Source organism: Argopecten irradians, chromosome 12 (assembly GCF_041381155.1).
Source record: "Argopecten irradians isolate NY chromosome 12, Ai_NY, whole genome shotgun sequence".
Classification (NCBI taxonomy): domain Eukaryota; kingdom Metazoa; phylum Mollusca; class Bivalvia; order Pectinida; family Pectinidae; genus Argopecten; species Argopecten irradians.
The window spans coordinates 42,315,644-42,335,864 of record NC_091145.1 but is presented as its reverse complement, the minus strand read 5'-3'; the positions used below and the strand labels follow the sequence as shown (position 1 = coordinate 42,335,864).

Sequence of the window (20,221 nt, the reverse complement as noted above, 5' to 3'; positions counted from 1 at the left end):
TGTAAATATAAAGATATGGAAACAATGCTATAAATGTGCAATGTTTCTTTGTAAATGTAAAGATATGGAAAAAATGTCATCAATGTGCAATGTTTCTTTGTAAATATAAAGATATGGAAACAATACCATAAATGTGCAATGTTTCTTTGTAAATGTAAAGATATGGAAACAATGTCATCAATGTGCAATGTTTCTTTGTAAATATAAAGATATGGAAACAATACCATAAATGTGCAATGTTTCTTTGTAAATGTAAAGATATGGAAACAATACCATAAATGTGCAATGTTTCTTTGTAAATGTAAAGATATGGAAACAATACCATAAATGTGCAATGTTTCTTTGTATATGTAAAGATATGGAAACATTGTCATCAATGTGCAATGTTTCTTTGTAAATATAAAGATATGGAAACAATACCATCAAATGTGCAATGTTTCTTTGTAAATGTAAAGATATGGAAACAATGTCATCAAAATGTGCAATGTTTCTTTGTAAATATAAAGATATGGAAACAATGTCATCAATGTGCAATGTTTCTTTTAAATGTAAAGATATGGAAACAATTGTCATAAATGTGCAATGTTTCTTTGTAAATATAAAGATATGGAAACAATACCATAAATGTGCAATGTTTCTTTGTAAATGTAAAGATATGGAAACAATACCATAAATGTGCAATGTTTCTTTGTAAATGTAAAGATATGGAAACAATTGTCATCAATGTGCAATGTTTCTTTGTAAATATGTAAAGATATGGAAACAATGTCATAAATGTGCAATGTTTCTTTGTAAATGTAAAGATATGGAAAAAATGTACCATAAATGTGCAATGTTTCTTTGTAAATATAAAGATATGGAAACAATACCATAAATGTGCAATGTTTCTTTGTAAATGTAAAGATATGGAAACAATACCATAAATGTGCAATGTTTCTTTGTAAATGTAAAGATATGGAAACAATACCATAAATGTGCAATGTTTCTTTGTAAATGTAAAGATATGGAAACAATACCATAAATGTGCAATGTTTCTTTGTAAATGTAAAGATATGGAAACAATGTCATCAATGTGCAATGTTTCTTTGTAAATATAAAGATATGGAAACAATACCATAAATGTGCAATGTTTCTTTGTAAATGTAAAGATATGGAAACATTGTCATCAATGTGCAATGTTTCTTTGTAAATATAAAGATATGGAAACAATACCATAAATGTGCAATGTTTCTTTGTAAATGTAAAGATATGGAAACAATACCATAAATGTGCAATGTTTTCTTTGTAAATGTAAAGATATGGAAACAATACCATAAATGTGCAATGTTTCTTTGTATATGTAAAGATATGGAAACATTGTCATCAATGTGCAATGTTTCTTTGTAAATATAAAGATATGGAAACAATACCATAAATGTGCAATGTTTCTTTGTAAATGTAAAGATATGGAAACAATACCATAAATGTGCAATGTTTCTTTGTAAATGTAAAGATATGGAAACAATACCATCAATGTGCAATGTTTCTTTGTAAATGTAAAGATATGGAAACAATACCATAAATGTGCAATGTTTCTTTGTAAATGTAAAGATATGGAAACAATACCATAAATGTGCAATGTTTCTTTGTAAATATAAAGATATGGAAACAATACCATAAATGTGCAATGTTTCTTTGTATATGTAAAGATATGGAAACATTGTCATCAATGTGCAATGTTTCTTTGTAAATATAAAGATATGGAAACAATACCATAAATGTGCAATGTTTCTTTGTAAATGTAAAGATATGGAAACAATACCATAAATGTGCAATGTTTCTTTGTAAATATAAAGATATGGAAACAATACCATAAATGTGCAATGTTTCTTTGTAAATGTAAAAGATATGGAAAACAATGTCATAAATGTGCAATGTTTCTTTGTGTAAATGTAAAGATATGGAAACAATACCATAAATGTGCAATGTTTCTTTGTAAATGTAAAGATATGGAAACAATACCATAAATGTGCAATGTTTCTTTGTAAATGTAAAGATATGGAAACAATACCATAAATGTGCAATGTTTCTTTGTAAATGTAAAGATATGGAAACAATGTCATAAATGTGCAATGTTTCTTTTGTAAATGTAAAGATATGGAAACAATACCATAAATGTGCAATGTTTCTTTGTAAATAATAAAGATATGGAAACAGATATGTCAAATGTGCAATGTTCTTTGTAAATTAAAGATATGGAAACATACCATAAATGTGCAATGTTTCTTTGTAAATGTAAAGATATGGAAACAATACCATAAATGTGCAATGTTTCTTTGTAAATGTAAAGATATGGAAACAATACCATAAATGTGCAATGTTTCTTTGTAAATTGTAAAAGATATGGAAATGAAAAATTGTCATCAATGTGCAATGTGTTCTAAATATAAAGATATGGAAACAATACCATAAATGTGCAATGTTTCTTTGTAAATGTAAAGATATGGAAACAATACCATAAATGTGCAATGTTTCTTTGTAAATGTAAAGATATGGAAACAATACCATAAATGTGCAATGTTTCGTTGTAAATATAAAGATATGGAAACAATACCATAAATGTGCAATGTTTCTTTGTATATGTAAAGATATGGAAACATTGTCATCAATGTGCAATGTTTCTTTGTAAATGTAAAGATATGGAAACAATACCATAAATGTGCAATGTTTCTTTGTAAATATAAAGATATGGAAACAATGTCATAAATGTGCAATTTTGTTTTGTAAATGTAAAGATATGGAAACAATACCATAAATGTGCAATGTTTCTTTGTATATGTAAAGATATGGAAACAATGTCATCAATGTGCAATGTTTCTTTGTAAATATAAAGATATGGAAACAATGCTATAAATGTGCAATGTTTCTTTGTAAATATAAAGATATGGAAACAATGCTATAAATGTGCAATGTTTCTTTGTAAATATAAAGATATGGAAACAATGCTATAAATGTGCAATGTGTCTTTGTAAATGTAAAGATATGGAAACTTCATAGTATCTCTAATACCGAAACTCGTACTTTCGCCCTTCTAAATTTCATCCAATAACGCATTTATCAAGCCTTATATACCAAACCGTACACTTTAATCACCGCGGCCCTTACAATATTCGAAACGTCTTTGTACGTTTCCAATTTTTGTATGGGTATACATGCATTTAATATTATTTTTGATCAAAACCAATATGACAGTCTAAGGTAGGGGAAAATCATATCAATACGCTAGGCTCGTAGGGTCACGATGTATACGTCCGTGATCCAGGTCCGTCACGGACATGTGGATATTGTAAGATCTAGGTAAGCTGTAGTGTACGTCACGTGATAGCATAGATAAACTAATATGTTTAGTGCTGTATTATTAAAACGGGTAGGCTCGGCACTTGAAGTATCGATGATGAATACCAAAACGCGTTATTTTTTCGGATTTCTTCTATGTATATGTGGATTAGGATTTATGTGTATCCGAAATACTTCTGATCAATTTAATCTCCACAATGCTGAGTTTAATATTTCTAGTAATCGAAAAATGATAAGAACTCCAGAGTTTTTGTCAAAGAAAATGGAGTATTGCCCACTACGGAATGTATCTATCATGAAAAAGAACTCAACATTCATTTCTGTGGGACTTCTAAGCTACCCTGGGTCAGGAAATACATGGACACGCCACATGATACAACAACTGACAGGTATGAAACATCCTGAAAACAATTAAGTGTTGAAAATGGTGTGTGTGTGTCTCAGGTCTAATTTGGCGACCGGGTCACGTGTTGTCTGTTAAAGAGCGTCGTATTTGCCTGATGAAGGCGATAATACACGAATGGGTGTCCATGGCACCTGGATGCTGATAAGTTTCTGTGATCATATCCAGAATGGTTTAACCAATCGTAAATACAATTGTTAAGTTAATATTTATTTGTGAAGACGATGATATGCTAGTATATTATAATTGACATCAGCTGCTAGTGTTTTTAAGGAAGGCTTCTTCTGTATACAAAATGTTGCATGTCTGTTTTGGGAGACTGTGGATTGGCTACGATGTGTATCTTTGTATTTGTATCAGTGATGAGAGACTGTGGGTTGGTAACAGTGTCTCTCTCTGTAGACATTGTATGTGTCTGTGTTGGGAGAATGTGGGTTGGTAACAGTGTCTCTCTCTATAAATGTGTCTGTGTTGGGAGACTGTGGGTTGGTTACGATGTGTCTCTTTGTGATTGTGTCTGTTTTGGAGATTGTTGGTTGGTAACGATGTCTCTCTTTGTTATTGTGTCTGTTTTGAGATGTTGTGGGTTGGTATGAAATGAAAGACGTAAGGTGCGATAACAAGAGTTATCGTTCCTTCGAAACGAATGTTAACACAACAACTTTACCTACCAACACGCTTAAAACCGCAAGTTGAGTAATAAGGAAACTGACAGATACTTTTAACGATATTTTACAGTTAAGTAAATCCTGGCGTGATCTATCGACTGAGATAGATATTGACTGTACGAAAATTCATTTGAGTGAGAAATCTTGGGTCAAACTGGCATAAATCGACATTTTCATCACTAGTTTCTGTTTAATTCGACCTAGCGAAGAAACGCTAGAAGTTGAGAAACTGAGATTCTACATATTAAAAATTTATGTAATTCTGAATAAAACGGTATCTTTGGTTTTTGAAAATATTATGAAGAACGACCGCAAGACGGTCTTGGAAATAAGTTTTATTTCGCAGGTTCCCAGTAAATTTCCACGGCAGAGGAGATTTCGGGACTTGTGGGGCGCCTTCCTTGAAAGCTATTCTGACCGATTGGATCGACGAGTGGACCATTCAATAATTGATCGTATTTATGAAAATTCTGTTTATTTTTTCTGAATATAATTACTTAGATTTATAAAACATTTGATAAGTCTTGTAATGATATCCAAATATTTGTTGGGGATTGCGTGAATTGTGGAAATGGGTGCTGTTTGGGGCGTTCAACCGCACAAAAAATGCCATACGAGAAGCGCCACCTGGTAGGAGGAATGTGTTGTGTCACTTGAGTATCCGGTTTGAACCGGTTTGCGTTGATGTTGAAAGCCGCTTCGCTTTTCGAGTTTCAATCGGCAATGTCAGGTAGACTGTAGTACCGAGTCTGATCATGACAGCGACTTAATCAAAACTCGTAAACTGACAGTGAGTTTAGATCGTAAAAATCTACTGACTCTTAGATAGATGCCATTTGGATAGGTTTTTCCTAATATATTGCTTTATTATATGATTAAATTGCTTACCTACTAGTATACTTACATAGTAAACCATACCCGTTGTCAGATGACACACATGTTTCGTTGACCAGCTGCAGTCTAAAAATAGCACCGATCAAACTGTACCTTGGTGAGATCAACGGGAACGTGACACGTCCATGCAATATGCGACAATGTCAGACAAGATGTAACCGTTAACTAATTATAAGTGAAAACTTAAAAAAAACCTTGAAAGTCTAGTAGCTTGACAATGGATATGATCAATATTATTAGAAAGGGACAGCAGTTTCCTACATGACAGGGACGTACCCTCTTTCAGCACATCAGCTGTTGGGACGTACCCTCTTTCAGCACATCAGCTGTTGCCTCGGGCGTTTTTATCCACTTTTGCATTGATCTTCCTGGTTCAGGAAAAGAATTTAATGAAGCGTTTCCAAGTAATTTACCAGGATTTCGATTGTTGTTGTATACATGTATTTATCCCATCACCAACGCAAGCCCGTGTTTTCAAATTACACATATGTCGTACAAGTCTACCGTACAGTGTTGACGTAAACAAATGGCTGTCATGTCGGAGGGGCGGTACCAAACAATTTGATAGACAGCTGGCGATCCGCCAATGTACATTGCCTACTGGCAAGCTACCAGTTCTCGCCGAGTACCAGTTCTCGCCGAGTACCAATTCTCGCCATCGCATATGTACATGTATGATCGAAGACGAATTTTGTGACATGTTTTGTGGAAATCAGCATGGTTACCTTGTGTCTTCTATCAGAAGCAGGCTTTATTGACTAAATTTGCGTGGAAATCGTACAGATACATATGCGATGGCGAGAACTGGTCGCCTGCCAGTAACGTTGGCATATATTAGTTACTGTGCTGTATTATTAGGGAGGGGAGCATAATAACAGCAAGGTTTTAAACATTAAATGTACTGAATGTCAAACACTCAACTCAACAGCCTCTTCAGTTTCGAGCATTTGAAAGACCCAACTAAATTTGGAATTTATTTTTTGAAATTAACATCCATTCCAAAAAACAGTAGCTAAATTTCTCTTTTCAATATACAATTAGGTTTTAAAAATTCAAGTCATTTCGGATAAGGTTTTCACTATATTGTACCACAAAAAATTGTTTGTTTTTTTGCTTTTTGTTATTTTTTTCGTCTTTAATAAATAACACTTGGACACACTGATTTTTTGAAATACTAAATTATCTTCATTAATATGAAATATCTTCGCATTAAATCTATTCATACATATGAAGACTAAAAAAATAAAAATAAATAAAACAAAAGTACCTAAGTATCAAAATAGTGCATTTCTTATTCTTATTAACCAGGTATTCCATGGATTTACAATCATATAATTATGTGTTTCGAATTAGGATGTACTATAGAGTTCCTACAGAAAATACACATGCCAACAGTCAGCAGATGGAAATGTCTTCTAAATATCATGTTCCAGAGGAGAAAAAACAAAATTAGAAAGATGAACACCTAACTATGCCCACCTCATTTTTTTCAGTAGCATAATAATTATACATTTTATATAAGATATGTGCCATCTTGATTATAAAGTTATATTGATAATATCTGCTGTGATCTGATGCATGTATAGGTACATTTAAGGGTTGGAATATGACAGCTAACTTTGAAAGGGTTTGCTTTCAATTAAATACCTTACATCTTTACATGGTCACATAAAAATTTTTCACTGGAAATGGATAAAGGGAGGTAATTGCCTATTTGTTCATTTGCTAGGTATATTTTCTAGCATAATGCTTAAATACAACTAAAAGAATAGCCAACATTAAGAAATGTATGTAATTGTAACGGATTTCTTGTATAGCAAGACCAATATTGTTTATTATAACCATTTTCTTCATTTATATATAAAAATAAATCTTTTTATAAAATAGGGATAGCGTAACATGAGTATTAGTTTAACTTCCTATTAACAGCCGGGGTCAATTTGTAAGGATTTGAGGTTTGTTGGTGGAAGATCGTTGGAATACTCGGAGAAAGCCACCGACCAACAGTCAGTACCTGGCTACTACCCTAAATGGGATTCGAACTCGCAACCCAGGGTAGAGCTAGGTTTGTGTAAATATGTCGAGACATTTTTAACTACTTGGCCACCACCGCACGGCCGTTATATCATGCCATTGTTTAAATTATCAGAAAATCGGTATTTATTGCAGGGTCACTTAAGGAGATGATAGAGGAAAGTCGGAGTACCCGGAGGAAAACCACTGACCAGCAGTCAGTACATATGTACTATCCTACATGGGATTCAAACACGTAACCCAAAGACATATTAACCAGACGGCAACCACAGCCCATATTTTTTACCTTCTGAATAATTTAAACCAGTTCGTCCTAATATGTGACCAATACTGATGAAAGAACGAAACACAAAATTTAAACTTGTAAGTTAAGTGATTATGAAGTCATATATACATCAGTCACAAGTACATTTTGAAATGTGGTTTTGCACCAATATAAACACAATAAAGGTTCAGAACAATAAAACATAAGCAGGAGTTATCTCCCATTTTAATAATCGATTATTAACTTTCATAATCGATAGTCTTCGGGAAAATCATAATCCAACACTGGAATAGTCCTAGATATCTGAAGTGATATTGACCCTGTTATATGTTGGTCAAATTAAATGACATCAAGATCATAAAGACTAAATGGTTGAAAACTCTTAAATTATTTCAATAAGTAAAAGACAAATGAACCGAATTTGATTCCTGCATGCAGGGTTCAAAGAATTGAAAGTTTATTCATGTGTATGACCTTGAGTGTAACAGGGGTCAAATAGGCTAAATGTTTTAACGTGTAAATATTTCACCTCGTTTAAAATGTATTACCTTGATCTTATTCAAATAGGCTCAAATCATGAGCACCTTCTTGTTAATTACTAATTAAAGACACCCACGTATATATAGGGATCGGTTATTGGCACAATAACGTGCTTTGGGATAATGTAACACGTTTATTCAAACGAATGACCTTGACCTTATTTCAAGGCTACATAATGGTTTCCTCTATTGCTGCTTTGAATTTAGCTGGTACCTAATACCCTATCTGCATTAGTTGTAGATCTAGGACATTTAGACTAACCATTGACATGTAGGTTGCTAATTCCCCCCGGAAGTTGACAAAATAGATCCAAGATTTGTAGCATGGTCCTTTGTGCGATTATTTTTAATACAATTTTGAAACAGGCATGTATACACTAAAAATTTGCGTTTTCATTTCAGTACTACATTACCATAATTTAGTGTGCATATCTTCCACAATTTCCCATTCATTAAATATATATGATTATGAACAAAATTAAACCCCATAGACCTCCCATAGCAGGAACTCTTACCAGCATGTCATACCTACACACGACCAGAAATACATGTTCCTTTATGCATAAAGCCACATTTGCGTGGTACAAGATATAGAGAAAAGAAGTGGCAATAATATTGGACTGAAACCAAAAGAGGGTGGGACTCTGCAAAGTTCTGGTAAGTATATATTATGAAAATTGGTTTTACAAGAAAAACCTAAAAAAATTACTTCTTTTGAAGAATTACCGAGAGTTAAGGTCCTTCATGTCTCTCATTTCATCTGTAACACCCCTTAAGGTGTTGCTCCACTAGTAACAATGTCTCTCTTTATAATTGTGTCTGTTTTGGGAGACTGTGGGTTGGTCGCGATGTATCTCTTTGTAATTGTGTCTGTGTTGGGAGATTGTTGGTTTGTAATGATGTGTCTCTTTGTAATTGTGTTTGTGTTGGGAGACTGTGGTTTAGCTAGGTTTTGTCTCTTTGTGATTGCGTCTATGTTAGGAGACTGTGTGTTGGTTACGTTGTGTATCTTTGTGATTGTGTCTGTGTTAGGAGACTGTGTGTTGGTTACGTTGTGTCTCTTTGTGATTGTGTCTGTGTTAGGAGACTGTGGTTGGTTACGATGTGTCTCTTTGTGATTGTGTCTGTGTTAGGAGACTGTGGTTGGTTACGATGTGTCTCTTTGAAATTTTGTCTGTGTTGGGAGACTGTGGGTTGGTAACGTTGTGTCTCTTTGTATGTGTCTCTGTTGGGAGACTGTGGTGGTACGATGTGTCTCTTTGTGATTGCGTTGGTTGGAGACTGTGGGTTGGTTACGTTGTGTCGCACTTTGTGATTGTGTCTGTGTTGGGAGAATGTGGGTGGTTACGTTATGTCGCTTTGTGATTGTGTCTGTGTTGGGAGACTTGATGTGGCTACGATGTGTCTCTTTGTGATTGCGTCTGTGTTGGAGACTGTGGGTTTTACGTTGTGTCTCTTTGTAATTGTGTCTGTGTTGGGAGACTGTGGGTTGGTTACGATGTGTCTCTTTGTGATTGCGTCTGTGTTGGGAGACTGTGGGTTGGTAACGTTGTGTCGCTTTGTGATTGTGTCTGTGTTGGGAGACTGTGGGTAGGTTACGTTGTGTCTCTTTGTGATTGCGTCTGTGTTAGGAGACTGTGGGCTGGTAACGTTGTGTCGCACTGTGATTGTGTCTGTGTTGGGAGACTGTGGGTTGGTAACGAGGTGTCTCTTTGTGATTGTGTCTGTGTTGGGAGACTGTGGTTGGTTACGATGTGTCTCTTTGTGATTGTGTCTGTGTTGGGAGACTGTGGTTGGTTACGATGTGTCTCTTTGTGATTGTGTCTGTGTTAGGAGACTGTGGGTTGGTTACGATGTGTCTCTTTGTGATTGTGTCTGTGTTGGGAGACTGTGGGTTGGTTACGATGTGTCTCTTTGTGATTGTGTCTGTGTTGGGAGACTGTGGGTAGGTTACGTTGTGTCGCTTTGTGATTGTGTCTGTGTTGGAGACTGTGGGTGGTTACGTTGTGTCTCTTTGTGATTGTGTCTGTGTTGGGAGACTGTGGGTTGGTTACGATGTGTCTCTTTGTGATTGTGTCTGTGTTGGGAGACTGTGGGTTGGTTACGATGTGTCTCTTTGTGATTGTGTCTGTGTTGGGAGAATGTGGGTTGGTAACGTTGTGTCGCTTTGTGATTGTGTCTGTGTTGGGAGACTGTGGGTTGGTTACGATGTGTCTCTTTGTGATTGTGTCTGTGTTGGGAGACTGTGGGTTGGTTACGTTGTGTCTCTTTGTGATTGTGTCTGTGTTGGGAGACTGTGGGTTGGTTACGTTGTGTCTCTTTGTGATTGTGTCTGTGTTAGGAGACTGTGGGTTGGTTACGTTGTGTCTCTTTGTGATTGTGTCTGTGTTAGGAGACTGTGGGTTGGTTAAGTTGTGTCGCACTTTGTGATTGTGTCTGTGTTGGGAGATTGTGGGTTGGCTACGTTTGTGTCTCTTTGTGATTGTGTCTGTGTTAGGGAGACTGTGGTTGGTTACGTTGTGTCTCTTTGTGATTGTGTCTGTGTTGGGAGACTGTGGGTTGGTTACGATGTGTCTCTTTGTGATTGTGTCTGTGTTGGGAGACTGTGGGTTGGTTACGATGTGTCTCTTTGTGATTGTGTCTGTGTTGGGAGACTGTGGGTTGGTTACGTTGTGTCTCTTTGTGATTGTGTCTGTGTTAGGAGACTGTGGGTTGGTTACGTTGTGTCGCACTGTGATTGTGTCTGTGTTGGGAGACTGTGGGTTGGTTACGTTGTGTCTCTTTTTGTCGAACTTTCCTCTTTGTAATTGTGTCTGTGTTGGGAGACTTTGTGTTGGTAACGTTGTGTCTCTCTTTGTGATTGTGTCTGTGTTTGGAGACTGTGGGTTGGTTACGATGTGTCTCTTTGTAATTATATCTGTGTTGGGAGATTGTTGGATGGTTACGATGTGTGTCTTTGTGATTGTGTCTGTGTTGGGAGACTGTGGTTGGTTACGTTGTCTCTCTTTGTGATTGTGTCTGTGTTGGGAGATTGTGGGTTGTAGATTGTCTCTTTGTGATTGTGTCTGTGTTGGGAGACTGTGTGTTGGTACGTTGTGTCTCTTTTGTGATTGTGTCTGTGTTAGGAGACTGTGGGTTGGTTACGTTGTGTCGCTTTGTGATTGTGTCTGTTTTGGGAGACTGTGGGTTGGTTACGATGTGTCTCTTTGTAATTGTGTCTGTGTTGGGAGATTGTTGGTTTGTAATGATGTGTCTCTTTGTAATTGTGTTTGTGTTGGGAGACTGTGGTTTGGTTAGGTTGTGTCTCTTTGTGATTGCGTCTGTGTTAGGAGACTGTGGGTTGGTTACGTTGTGTCTCTTTGTGATTGTGTCTGTGTTGGGAGACTGTGGGTTGGTTACGTTGTGTCTCTTTGTAATTGTGTCTGTGTTAGGAGACTGTGGGTTGGTTACGATGTGTCTCTCTTTGTGATTGTGTCTGTGTTGGGAGACTGTGGGTTGGTTACGTTGTGTCTCTTTGTGATTGTGTCTGTGTTGGGAGACTGTGGGTTGGTTACGATGTGTCTCTTTGTGATTGCGTCTGTGTTGGGAGACTGTGGGTTGGTTACGTTGTGTCTCTTTGTGATTGTGTCTGTGTTGGGAGACTGTGGGTTGGTTACGTTGTGTCTCTTTGTGATTGTGTCTGTGTTGGGAGACTGTGGGTTGGCTTACGTTGTGTCTCTTTGTGATTGTGTCTGTGTTGGGAGACTGTGGGTTGGCTACGATGTGTCTCTTTGTGATTGCGTCTGTGTTGGGAGACTGTGGTTTGGTTACGATGTGTCTCTTTGTGATTGTGTCTGTGTTGGGAGGAGACTGTGGGTTGGTTACGTTGTGTCTCACTGTGATTGTGTCTGTGTGTTAGAGAGACTGTGGGTTGGTTACGTTGTGTCTCTTTGTAATTGTGTCTGTGTTGGGAGACTGATGGGTGGTTACGTGTGTCTCTTTGTGATTGTGTCTGTGTTGGGAGACTGTGGGTTGGCTACGATGTGTCTCTTTGTGATTGTGTCTGTGTTGGGAGACTGTGGGTTGGTTACGTTGTGTCTCTTTGTGATTGTGTCTGTGTTGGGAGACTGTTGGGGTTGGTTACGATGTGTCTCTTTGTGATTGTGTCTGTGTTGGGAGACTGTGGGTTGGTTACGATGTGTCTCTTTGTGATTGCGTCTGTGTTGGGAGACTGTGGTCGGTAACGTTGTGTCGCACTTTGTAATTGTGTCTGTGTTGGGAGACTGTGGGTTGGTTACGTTGTGTCTCTTTGTGATTGTGTCTGTGTTGGGAGACTGTGGGTTGGTTACGATGTGTCTCTTTGTGATTGTGTCTGTGTTGGGAGACTGTGGTTGGTTACGTTGTGTCTCTTTGTGATTGTGTCTGTGTTAGGAGACTGTGGGTTGGTTACGATGTGTCTCTTTGTGATTGCGTCTGTGTTGGGAGACTGTGGGTTGGTTACGTTGTGTCGCACTTTGTTATTGTGTCTGTGTTGGGAGACTGTGGTTGGTTACGTTGTGTCTCTTTGTAATTGTGTCTGTGTTGGGAGACTGTGGGTTGGTTACGTTTTGTCTCTTTGTGATTGCGTCTGTGTTGGGAGACTGTGGTTGGTAACGTTGTGTCTCTTTGTGATTGTGTCTGTGTTGGGAGACTGTGGTTGGTTACGATGTGTCTCTTTGTGATTGCGTCTGTGTTGGGAGACTGTGGGTTGGTTACGTTGTGTCGCACTGTGATTGTGTCTGTGTTGGGAGACTGTGGGTAGGTTACGTTGTGTCTCTTTGTAATTGTGTCTGTGTTGGAGACTGTGGGTTGGCTACGTTGTGTCTCTTTGTGATTGTGTCTGTGTTGGGAGACTGTGGGTTGGTTACGTTGTGTCGTTTGTGATTGTGTCTGTGTTTAGGAGACTGTGGTAGGTTTACGTTGTGTCTCTTTGTGATTGTGTCTGTGTTGGGAGACTGTGGGTTGGTTTACGTTGTGTCTCTTTGTGATTGCGTCTATGTTAGGAGACTGTGTGTTGGTTACGTTGTGTCTCTTTGTGATTGTGTCTGTGTTAGGAGACTGTGGGTTGGTTACGTTGTGTCTCTTTGTGATTGTGTCTGTGTTAGGAGACTGTGGGTTGGTTACGTTGTGTCTCTTTGTGATTGTGTCTGTGTTAGGAGACTGTGGTTGGCTACGTTGTGTCTCTTTGTGATTGTGTCTGTGTTGGGAGACTGTGGGTTGGTTACGATTGTGTCTCTTTGTGATTGCGTCTGTGTTGGGAGACTGTGGTTGGTACTACGTTGTGTCTCTTTGTGATTGTGTCTGTGTTGGGGAGACTGTGGGTTGGCTACGTTGTGTCTCTTTGTGATTGCGTCTGTGTTGGGAGACTGTGGTTGGTTACGATGTGTCTCTTTGTGATTGTGCGTCTGTGTTGGGAGACTGTGGTTCGGTAACGTTGTGTCGCTTTGTGATTGTGTCTGTGTTGGGAGACTGTGGGTTGGTTACGTTGTGTCTCTTTGTGATTGCGTCTGTGTTGGGAGACTGTGGGTTGGTTACGTTGTGTCTCTTTGTGATTGTGTCTGTGTTGGGAGACTGTGGGTTGGTTACGATGTGTCTCTTTGTGATTGTGTCTGTGTTGGGAGACTGTGGGTAGGTTACGTTGTGTCGCTTTGTGATTGTGTCTGTGTTGGGAGACTGTGGGTAGGTTACGTTGTGTCTCTTTGTGATTGTGTCTGTGTTGGGAGACTGTGGGTTGGTTACGATGTGTCTCTTTGTAATTGCGTCTGTGTTGGGAGACTGTGGGTTGGTTACGATGTGTCTCTTTGTGATTGTGTCTGTGTTGGGAGACTGTGGGTTGGTTACGTTGTGTCGCTTTGTGATTGCGTCTGTGTTGGGAGACTGTGGGTTGGTTACGTTGTGTCTCTTTGTGATTGTGTCTGTGTTGGGAGACTGTGGGTTGGTTACGTTGTGTCTCTTTGTGATTGTGTCTGTGTTAGGAGACTGTGGGTTGGTTACGTTGTGTCTCTTTGTAATTGTGTCTGTGTTGGGAAGACTGTGGTTGGTTACGATGTGTCGTCTCTTTGTGATTGCGTCTGTGTTGGGAGACTGTGGGTTGGTTACGATGTGTCTCTTTGTAATTGTGTCTGTGTTGGGAGACTGTGGGTTGGTTACGTTGTGTCTCTTTGTGATTGCGTCTGTGTTTGGGAGACTGTGGGTTGGTTACGATGTGTCTCTTTGTAATTGTGTCTGTGTTGGGAGACTGTGGGTTTAGCTAGGTTTTGTCTTTTTGTGATTGCGTCTGTGTTAGGAGACTGTGGGTTGGTTACGTTGTGTCTCTTTGTGATTGTGTCTGTGTGTTGGAGACTGTGGGTTGGTTACGTTGCGTCTCTTTGAAATTGTGTCTGTGTTGGGAGACTGTGGGTTGGCTACGACGTGTCTCTTTGTGATTGTGTCTGTTTTGGGAGACTGTGGGTTGGTCGAGATGTATCTCTTTGTAATTGTGTTGGTGTTGGGAGACTGTGGTTTAGCTAGGTTTTGTCTTTTTGTGATTGCGTTCTATGTTAGGAGACTGTGTGTTGGTTACGTTGTGTATCTTTGTGATTGTGTCTGTGTTAGGAGACTGTGGGTTGGTTACGTTGTGTCTTCTTTGAAATTGTGTCTTTGTTGGGAGACTGTGGGTTGGTTACGTTGTGTCTCTTTGTGATTGTGTCTGTGTTAGGAGACTAGGGGTTGACTACGTTGTGTCTCTCTGTAATTGTGTCTGTGTTGGGAGATTTTTGGGTTTGCAACGACGTGTCTCTTTGTGATTGTGTCTGTTTTGGGGAATTGTGGATTGGCTACGATGTGTCTCTTTGTGATTGCGTCTGTGTTGGGAGACTGTGGTTGGTTACGATGTGTCTCTTTGTGATTGCGTCTGTGTTGGGAGACTGTGGTTGGTTACGATGTGTCTCTTTGTGATTGCGTCTGTGTTGGGAGACTGTGGGTTGGTTACGATTGTGTCTCTTGTGATTGTGTCTGTGTTGGGAGAATGTGGGTTGGCTTACGTTGTGTCTCTTTGTGATTGTGTCTGTGTTGGGAGACCTGATGGGTGGCTACGATGTGTCTCTTTGTGATTGCGTCTGTGTTGGGAGACTGTGGGTTGGTTACGTTGTGTCTCTTTGTGATTGTGTCTGTGTTGGGAGATTGTGGGTTGGCTACGTTGTGTCTCTTTGTGATTGTGTCTGTGTTGGGAGACTGTGGTGGTATGTTGTGTCACTTTGTGATTGTGTCTGTGTTGGGAGATTGTGGTTGCTACGATTGTGTCTTTGTGATTGTGTCTGTGTTAGGAGACTGTGGGTTGGTACGTTGTGTCTCTTTGTGATTGTGTCTGTGTTAGGAGACTGTGGGTTGGTTACGTTGTGTCTCTTTGTGATTGTGTCTGTGTTAGGAGACTGTGGTTGGTTACGATGTGTCTCTTTGTGATTGTGTCTGTGTTGGGAGACTGTGGGTTGGTTACGATGTGTCTCTTTGTGATTGTGTCTGTGTTGGGAGACTGTGGGTTGGTAACGTTGTGTCTCTTTGTGATTGTGTCTGTGTTGGGAGACTGTGGGTTGGTTACGTTGTGTCTCTTTGTGATTGTGTCTGTGTTAGGAGACTGTGTGTTGGTTACGTTGTGTCTCTTTGTGATTGTGTCTGTGTTAGGAGACTGTGGGGGTTTTTACGATTGTGTCTCTTTGTAATTGTGTCTTGTGTTGGGAGACTGTGGGTATGGTTATGTTTTGTCTCTTTGTGATTGTGTCCTGTGTTTGGAGTCTGTGGGTTGGGTTTACGTTGTTAATTGTGAATCTTTTGTGATTGTGTCTGTGTTGGGAGACTGTGGGTTATTGGCTACGATGTGTCTCTTTGTGATTGCGTCTGTGTTGGGAGACTGTGGGTTGGTTACGTTGTGTCGCACTGTGATTGTGTCTGTGTTTGGAGAATGTGGGTAGGCTACGTTTTGTTTCTTTGTAATTGTGTCTGTGTTGGGAGACCTTGATGTGGCTACGATGTGTCTCTTTGTGATTGTGTCTGTTTTGGGGGATTGGGGGGGTTGGCTACGATGTGTCTCTTTGTTATTGCGTCTGTGTTGGGAGACTGTGGGTTGGTTACGATGTGTCTCTTTGTGATTGCGTCTGTGTTGGGAGACTGTGGGTTGGTTACGATGTGTCTCTTTGTGATTGCGTCTGTGTTGGGAGACTGTGGGTTGGTTACGTTGTGTCGCACTGTGATTGTGTCTGTGTTAGGAGACTGTGGGTAGGCTTCGTTTTGTTTCTTTGTAATTGTGTCTGTGTTGGGAGACCCTGATGTGGCAACGATGTGTGTCTCTTCGTGATTGTGTATGTATTGGAAGAATGTAAGTTGGCTACGACGTGTCTCTTTGTGATTGTGTCTGTGTTGGGAGACTGTGGGTTGGTTACGTTGTGTCGCTTTGTGATTGTGTCTGTGTTGGGAGACTGTGGGTTGGTTACGTTGTGTCTCTTTGTAATTGTGTCTGTGTTGGGAGACTGTGGGTCGGTTACGATGTGTCGCACTGTGATTGCGTCTGTGTTGGGAGACTGTGGGTTGGTAACGTTGTGTCTCTTTGTGATTTTGTCTGTGTTGGGATACTTTGGGTGGGTAACGTTGTGTCGCACTGTGATTGTGTCTGTGTTTGGAGACTGTGGGTTGGTTACGATGTGTCTCTTTGTAATTATATCTGTGTTGGGAGATTGTTGGATGGTTACGATGTGTGTCTTTGATTGTGTCGCACTGTGATTGTGTCTGTGTTAGGAGACTGTGGGCTGGTAAAGTTGTGTCTCTTTTTGATTATGTCTGTTTTTGGAGACTGTGGGTTGGTTACGATGTGTCTCTTTGTAATTATATCTGTGTTGGGAGATTGTCGGATGGTTACGATGTGTGTCTTTGTTATTGTGTCTGTGTTGGGAGACTGTGGTTGGTTACGATGTCTCTCTTTGTGATTGTTTGTGTGTTGGGAGACTGTGGTTGGTTACAATTTGTCTCTTTGTTATTGTGTCTGTGTTAGGAGACTGTTGGTTGGTTATGTTGTGTCGCTTTGTGACTGTGTCTGTGTTTAGAGACTGTAGGTTGGTTACGATGTGTCTCTTTGTGATTGCGTCTGTATTGGGAGACTCTGGGTTGACTACATTGTGTCTTATTGTGATTGCGTCTGTATTGGGAGACTCTGGGTTGACTACATTGTGTCTCTTTGTGATTGTGTCTGTGTTGGGAGACTGTGGGTGGGTTACGATGTGTCTCTTTGTGATTATGAAACTTATTTTCATAGACCGATATAGTTTGGCAATACGCATGCGGCCGATCTATATGTGATCAGTTGATTAAAACGGCTTTTAGGTGTTTTTTAAATGGCACTGTAAAATAAGATTTTATTATTTTTTTAAATAACAAAAGTTATTGAATAATAGTTAATGCTACGCTCATCATCACCTTTTGAAGAATTAAATTAAGATGAATCAAATGTTATTTTTTTTCCAACCTTGTACTGCCCGCTAGTTAACTTTAACTGCGCCAGACGGCAAAACAGTGGGATGAATGGTTACTATTAACCCTACATCATTGTATATTACTGTTATTATTGTTTTGTTATGACCCAGAATAACAGAAATGAGAAACCAGTTGCTAATACAATATTATACAGAGGTGGTTTACAATATCTAAAGTGAATGGTGGTACAAGAGTTATACAAGAATTTAAAGTGTTACTTATCTGTATGTGAATGTCCTTGTATAATCCTTAATCTCTACAGGTTCCTTATTAACAATGTTCACAACTCCACGAGGAAAAATGAATGTTCACCGATAATTTGTAAAGTTCCAGGCAATATGAATAAATCCACAAAATGCGTTGTAACAATCCACAGATAAATCACAATAGCTCTCTCAATATAATCTAATATATGGCGCGGTACAATTCTTGATATGTCTTATTACAGGTCTCATTAACAGTTCTGATTAACCTTGGGCAGCTGGAGTATGTATAGCTAAACCCTAATTCAAGAATATTGGAGAACTAAACACAGTAGACAAATAAACACACAGAACGTTCTGGAAATAGATCATTCTAGATCCCTACTTTTAATCAACATGTTTACAAACATATTTGTTTATACAAGATAATATTCTAGAAATTTAAAGTTCTATAACCTAAATTAATTATATGAACTTAATATGATGTATTGATGATATAGCTATAGGAGTTATCTCCCTTGCTTAATAACTACATGTATTTACATACATACATAACAGTTTGGTGTACCTCATCTTAGGTCATCGATTTATATTTTCTTTTATTTTATTATACTTTTGAAGAAATTTTTGTTTTGGAAACGTAGTGGACCTTTTATGATTGGTTATCAAGTATGTTGCTTGCATTGAATGACCCTAGAAAGTGTATCATATGTAAATGAGGTGAACTGCGGATAGGTGCTATCCAGAAAAATAAAAAAAAATAGTTCGCAATAAATGTTTTTCGCGATTATGTTTTAGTAGAATATTCTCAGTCAGAAATGAAATAATGCTACTTCGACATCTTTAGATAATTGAAAATATTCAAGATGGCCAGTTAATTAGGGTCTTACTGTAACGTAATAGCAAAATATATATTTTCGTTATTGAATTTGATGTTATTTATTATTATTATGTTATTTGAGTTAGGGTTAGAATTAGCGTTATAAGAAAACGTTTTGTCAAAAGCTATCTTGCAAAATAATATATTTTGCGTTGTTAATTTGTCGAAAATTAAGCATTATTGCATAAAAGCACAACTTGTTAGAATAATATGCTTCTAAAGACCACAAGTTAGGAGAATAAACTCATTATTACATTGCACTAACTGTTTATGAATGATGCAAAACAATAATGTTGACTTGAAAAAAATATCGCATTAAGGTACGTTGCACTTTGTGCTAACTTAAAGCTTAAATCACTTTTTAATATTTCTGTATTAGGGAACAAAAAAGAAAACTATGATCAGCATTAATGCATAAAAGCATATTGAAATATAACGTTTGCATTTTTCTAATGCAAAATAAATTTCATACAAAATCTAGTAATTTTACAAATTGACAATAAAGCTGATTTTCTTTAAAAAATTAAACGCCATCTAAAAAAGTAAGATTCCCCAAATTTTAGTAACTTATTACTGCATTTTTTATATATAATGTAAAAGGTCAAGATAATTAATTCGTTGATATTGATCTTATGAATTCACTATGCATTAAGAATATTAGATTATATACGATCATTTTACCAATATTTTGAAAACCTTAAAAATACTTCTTTTAAGTCAATTTGTGTACAAGTGGGAAAATGATCATCCCGAATAATGAATATCAACACGACTGTCTTGTGTTGTAACCCATTGTTATACATTTATGCATTATGGAGCACATATCAATTGTCATTTTGATTAATTTCATCAAGGGTACATTGCATCCACTTGTATATACAGTTCAGTCTTTATGTTTGAATAACCCTAAATAAATAAACGTATTAGATATCATGGCTATTAAATTTAAAGAGAATGTTTAAAACTAGTTCCGTAATGTTATAAAACTCCTCATAGAAAGATGTTTCAATTGCAGTGCTGGGTGCGTATAATAGGCACATGCTATTTTCGAACTCCAAACTGTTGACACTTCAGTTTCCTGATGTATTATATTTTCCTTAACATTGACTAATGACGCTTTTTAAATAGAAAAAAAATAATGTAAAGTTGACAGAATATCTAGGTGGAACAAGTAACAGTTTAACATATCCATGTTCATGTTTGAAATTTTGGAGATTAGCAGCGTCTCAAAAATATTTTTTTACAGCACAACACCTACTGATAACGTAACAAATGTAACTTAAGCTAAGCCTGTGTTTCCGTTAATATCATTAACAGTTTCCAGAACGTTTGTGTCTCTGAAAATGAGCACATCCATTGTTTATTTCCTATGCATAGCATAAGCAAAATGTTAGATGGTTACTACAGTGTCACATATTTTTTCACTGGTTCTTAATGATACCCATTATCATTGCGTGTGCTTTCTTGCCTCACTGCTCTATCC

At 37.9% G+C, this 20,221-nt stretch overlaps 1 protein-coding gene across 1 annotated transcript; it reads right to left on the bottom strand.

Annotated features, from left to right (window-relative positions):
* Positions 1-9,483: 9,483 nt before the first annotated feature.
* LOC138305122 (mucin-4-like) lies at positions 9,484-18,431 on the bottom strand. The gene is made up of 8 exons (XM_069245521.1): positions 18,427-18,431; positions 16,213-16,849; positions 15,531-15,820; positions 13,538-14,344; positions 13,077-13,354; positions 11,232-12,026; positions 10,143-11,056; positions 9,484-9,825 (listed from the first exon to the last, which is right to left on the bottom strand). The coding sequence occupies exons 1-8, from the start codon at positions 18,429-18,431 to the stop codon at positions 9,484-9,486; spliced, it is 4,068 nt and encodes a 1,355-aa protein (XP_069101622.1).
* Positions 18,432-20,221: the final 1,790 nt, after the last annotated feature.

Coding starts and splice junctions, on each gene's coding strand:
- LOC138305122 (XM_069245521.1), bottom strand. Junction 14,345..15,530: donor CAATCACAAAGAGACACAAC/GTAACCAACCCA, acceptor ACCAACCCACAG/TCTCCCAAACACAGACGCAA. Junction 11,057..11,231: donor AATCACAAAAGAGACACAAC/GTACCAACACAC, acceptor CTCCCAACACAG/ATATAATTACAAAGAGACAC.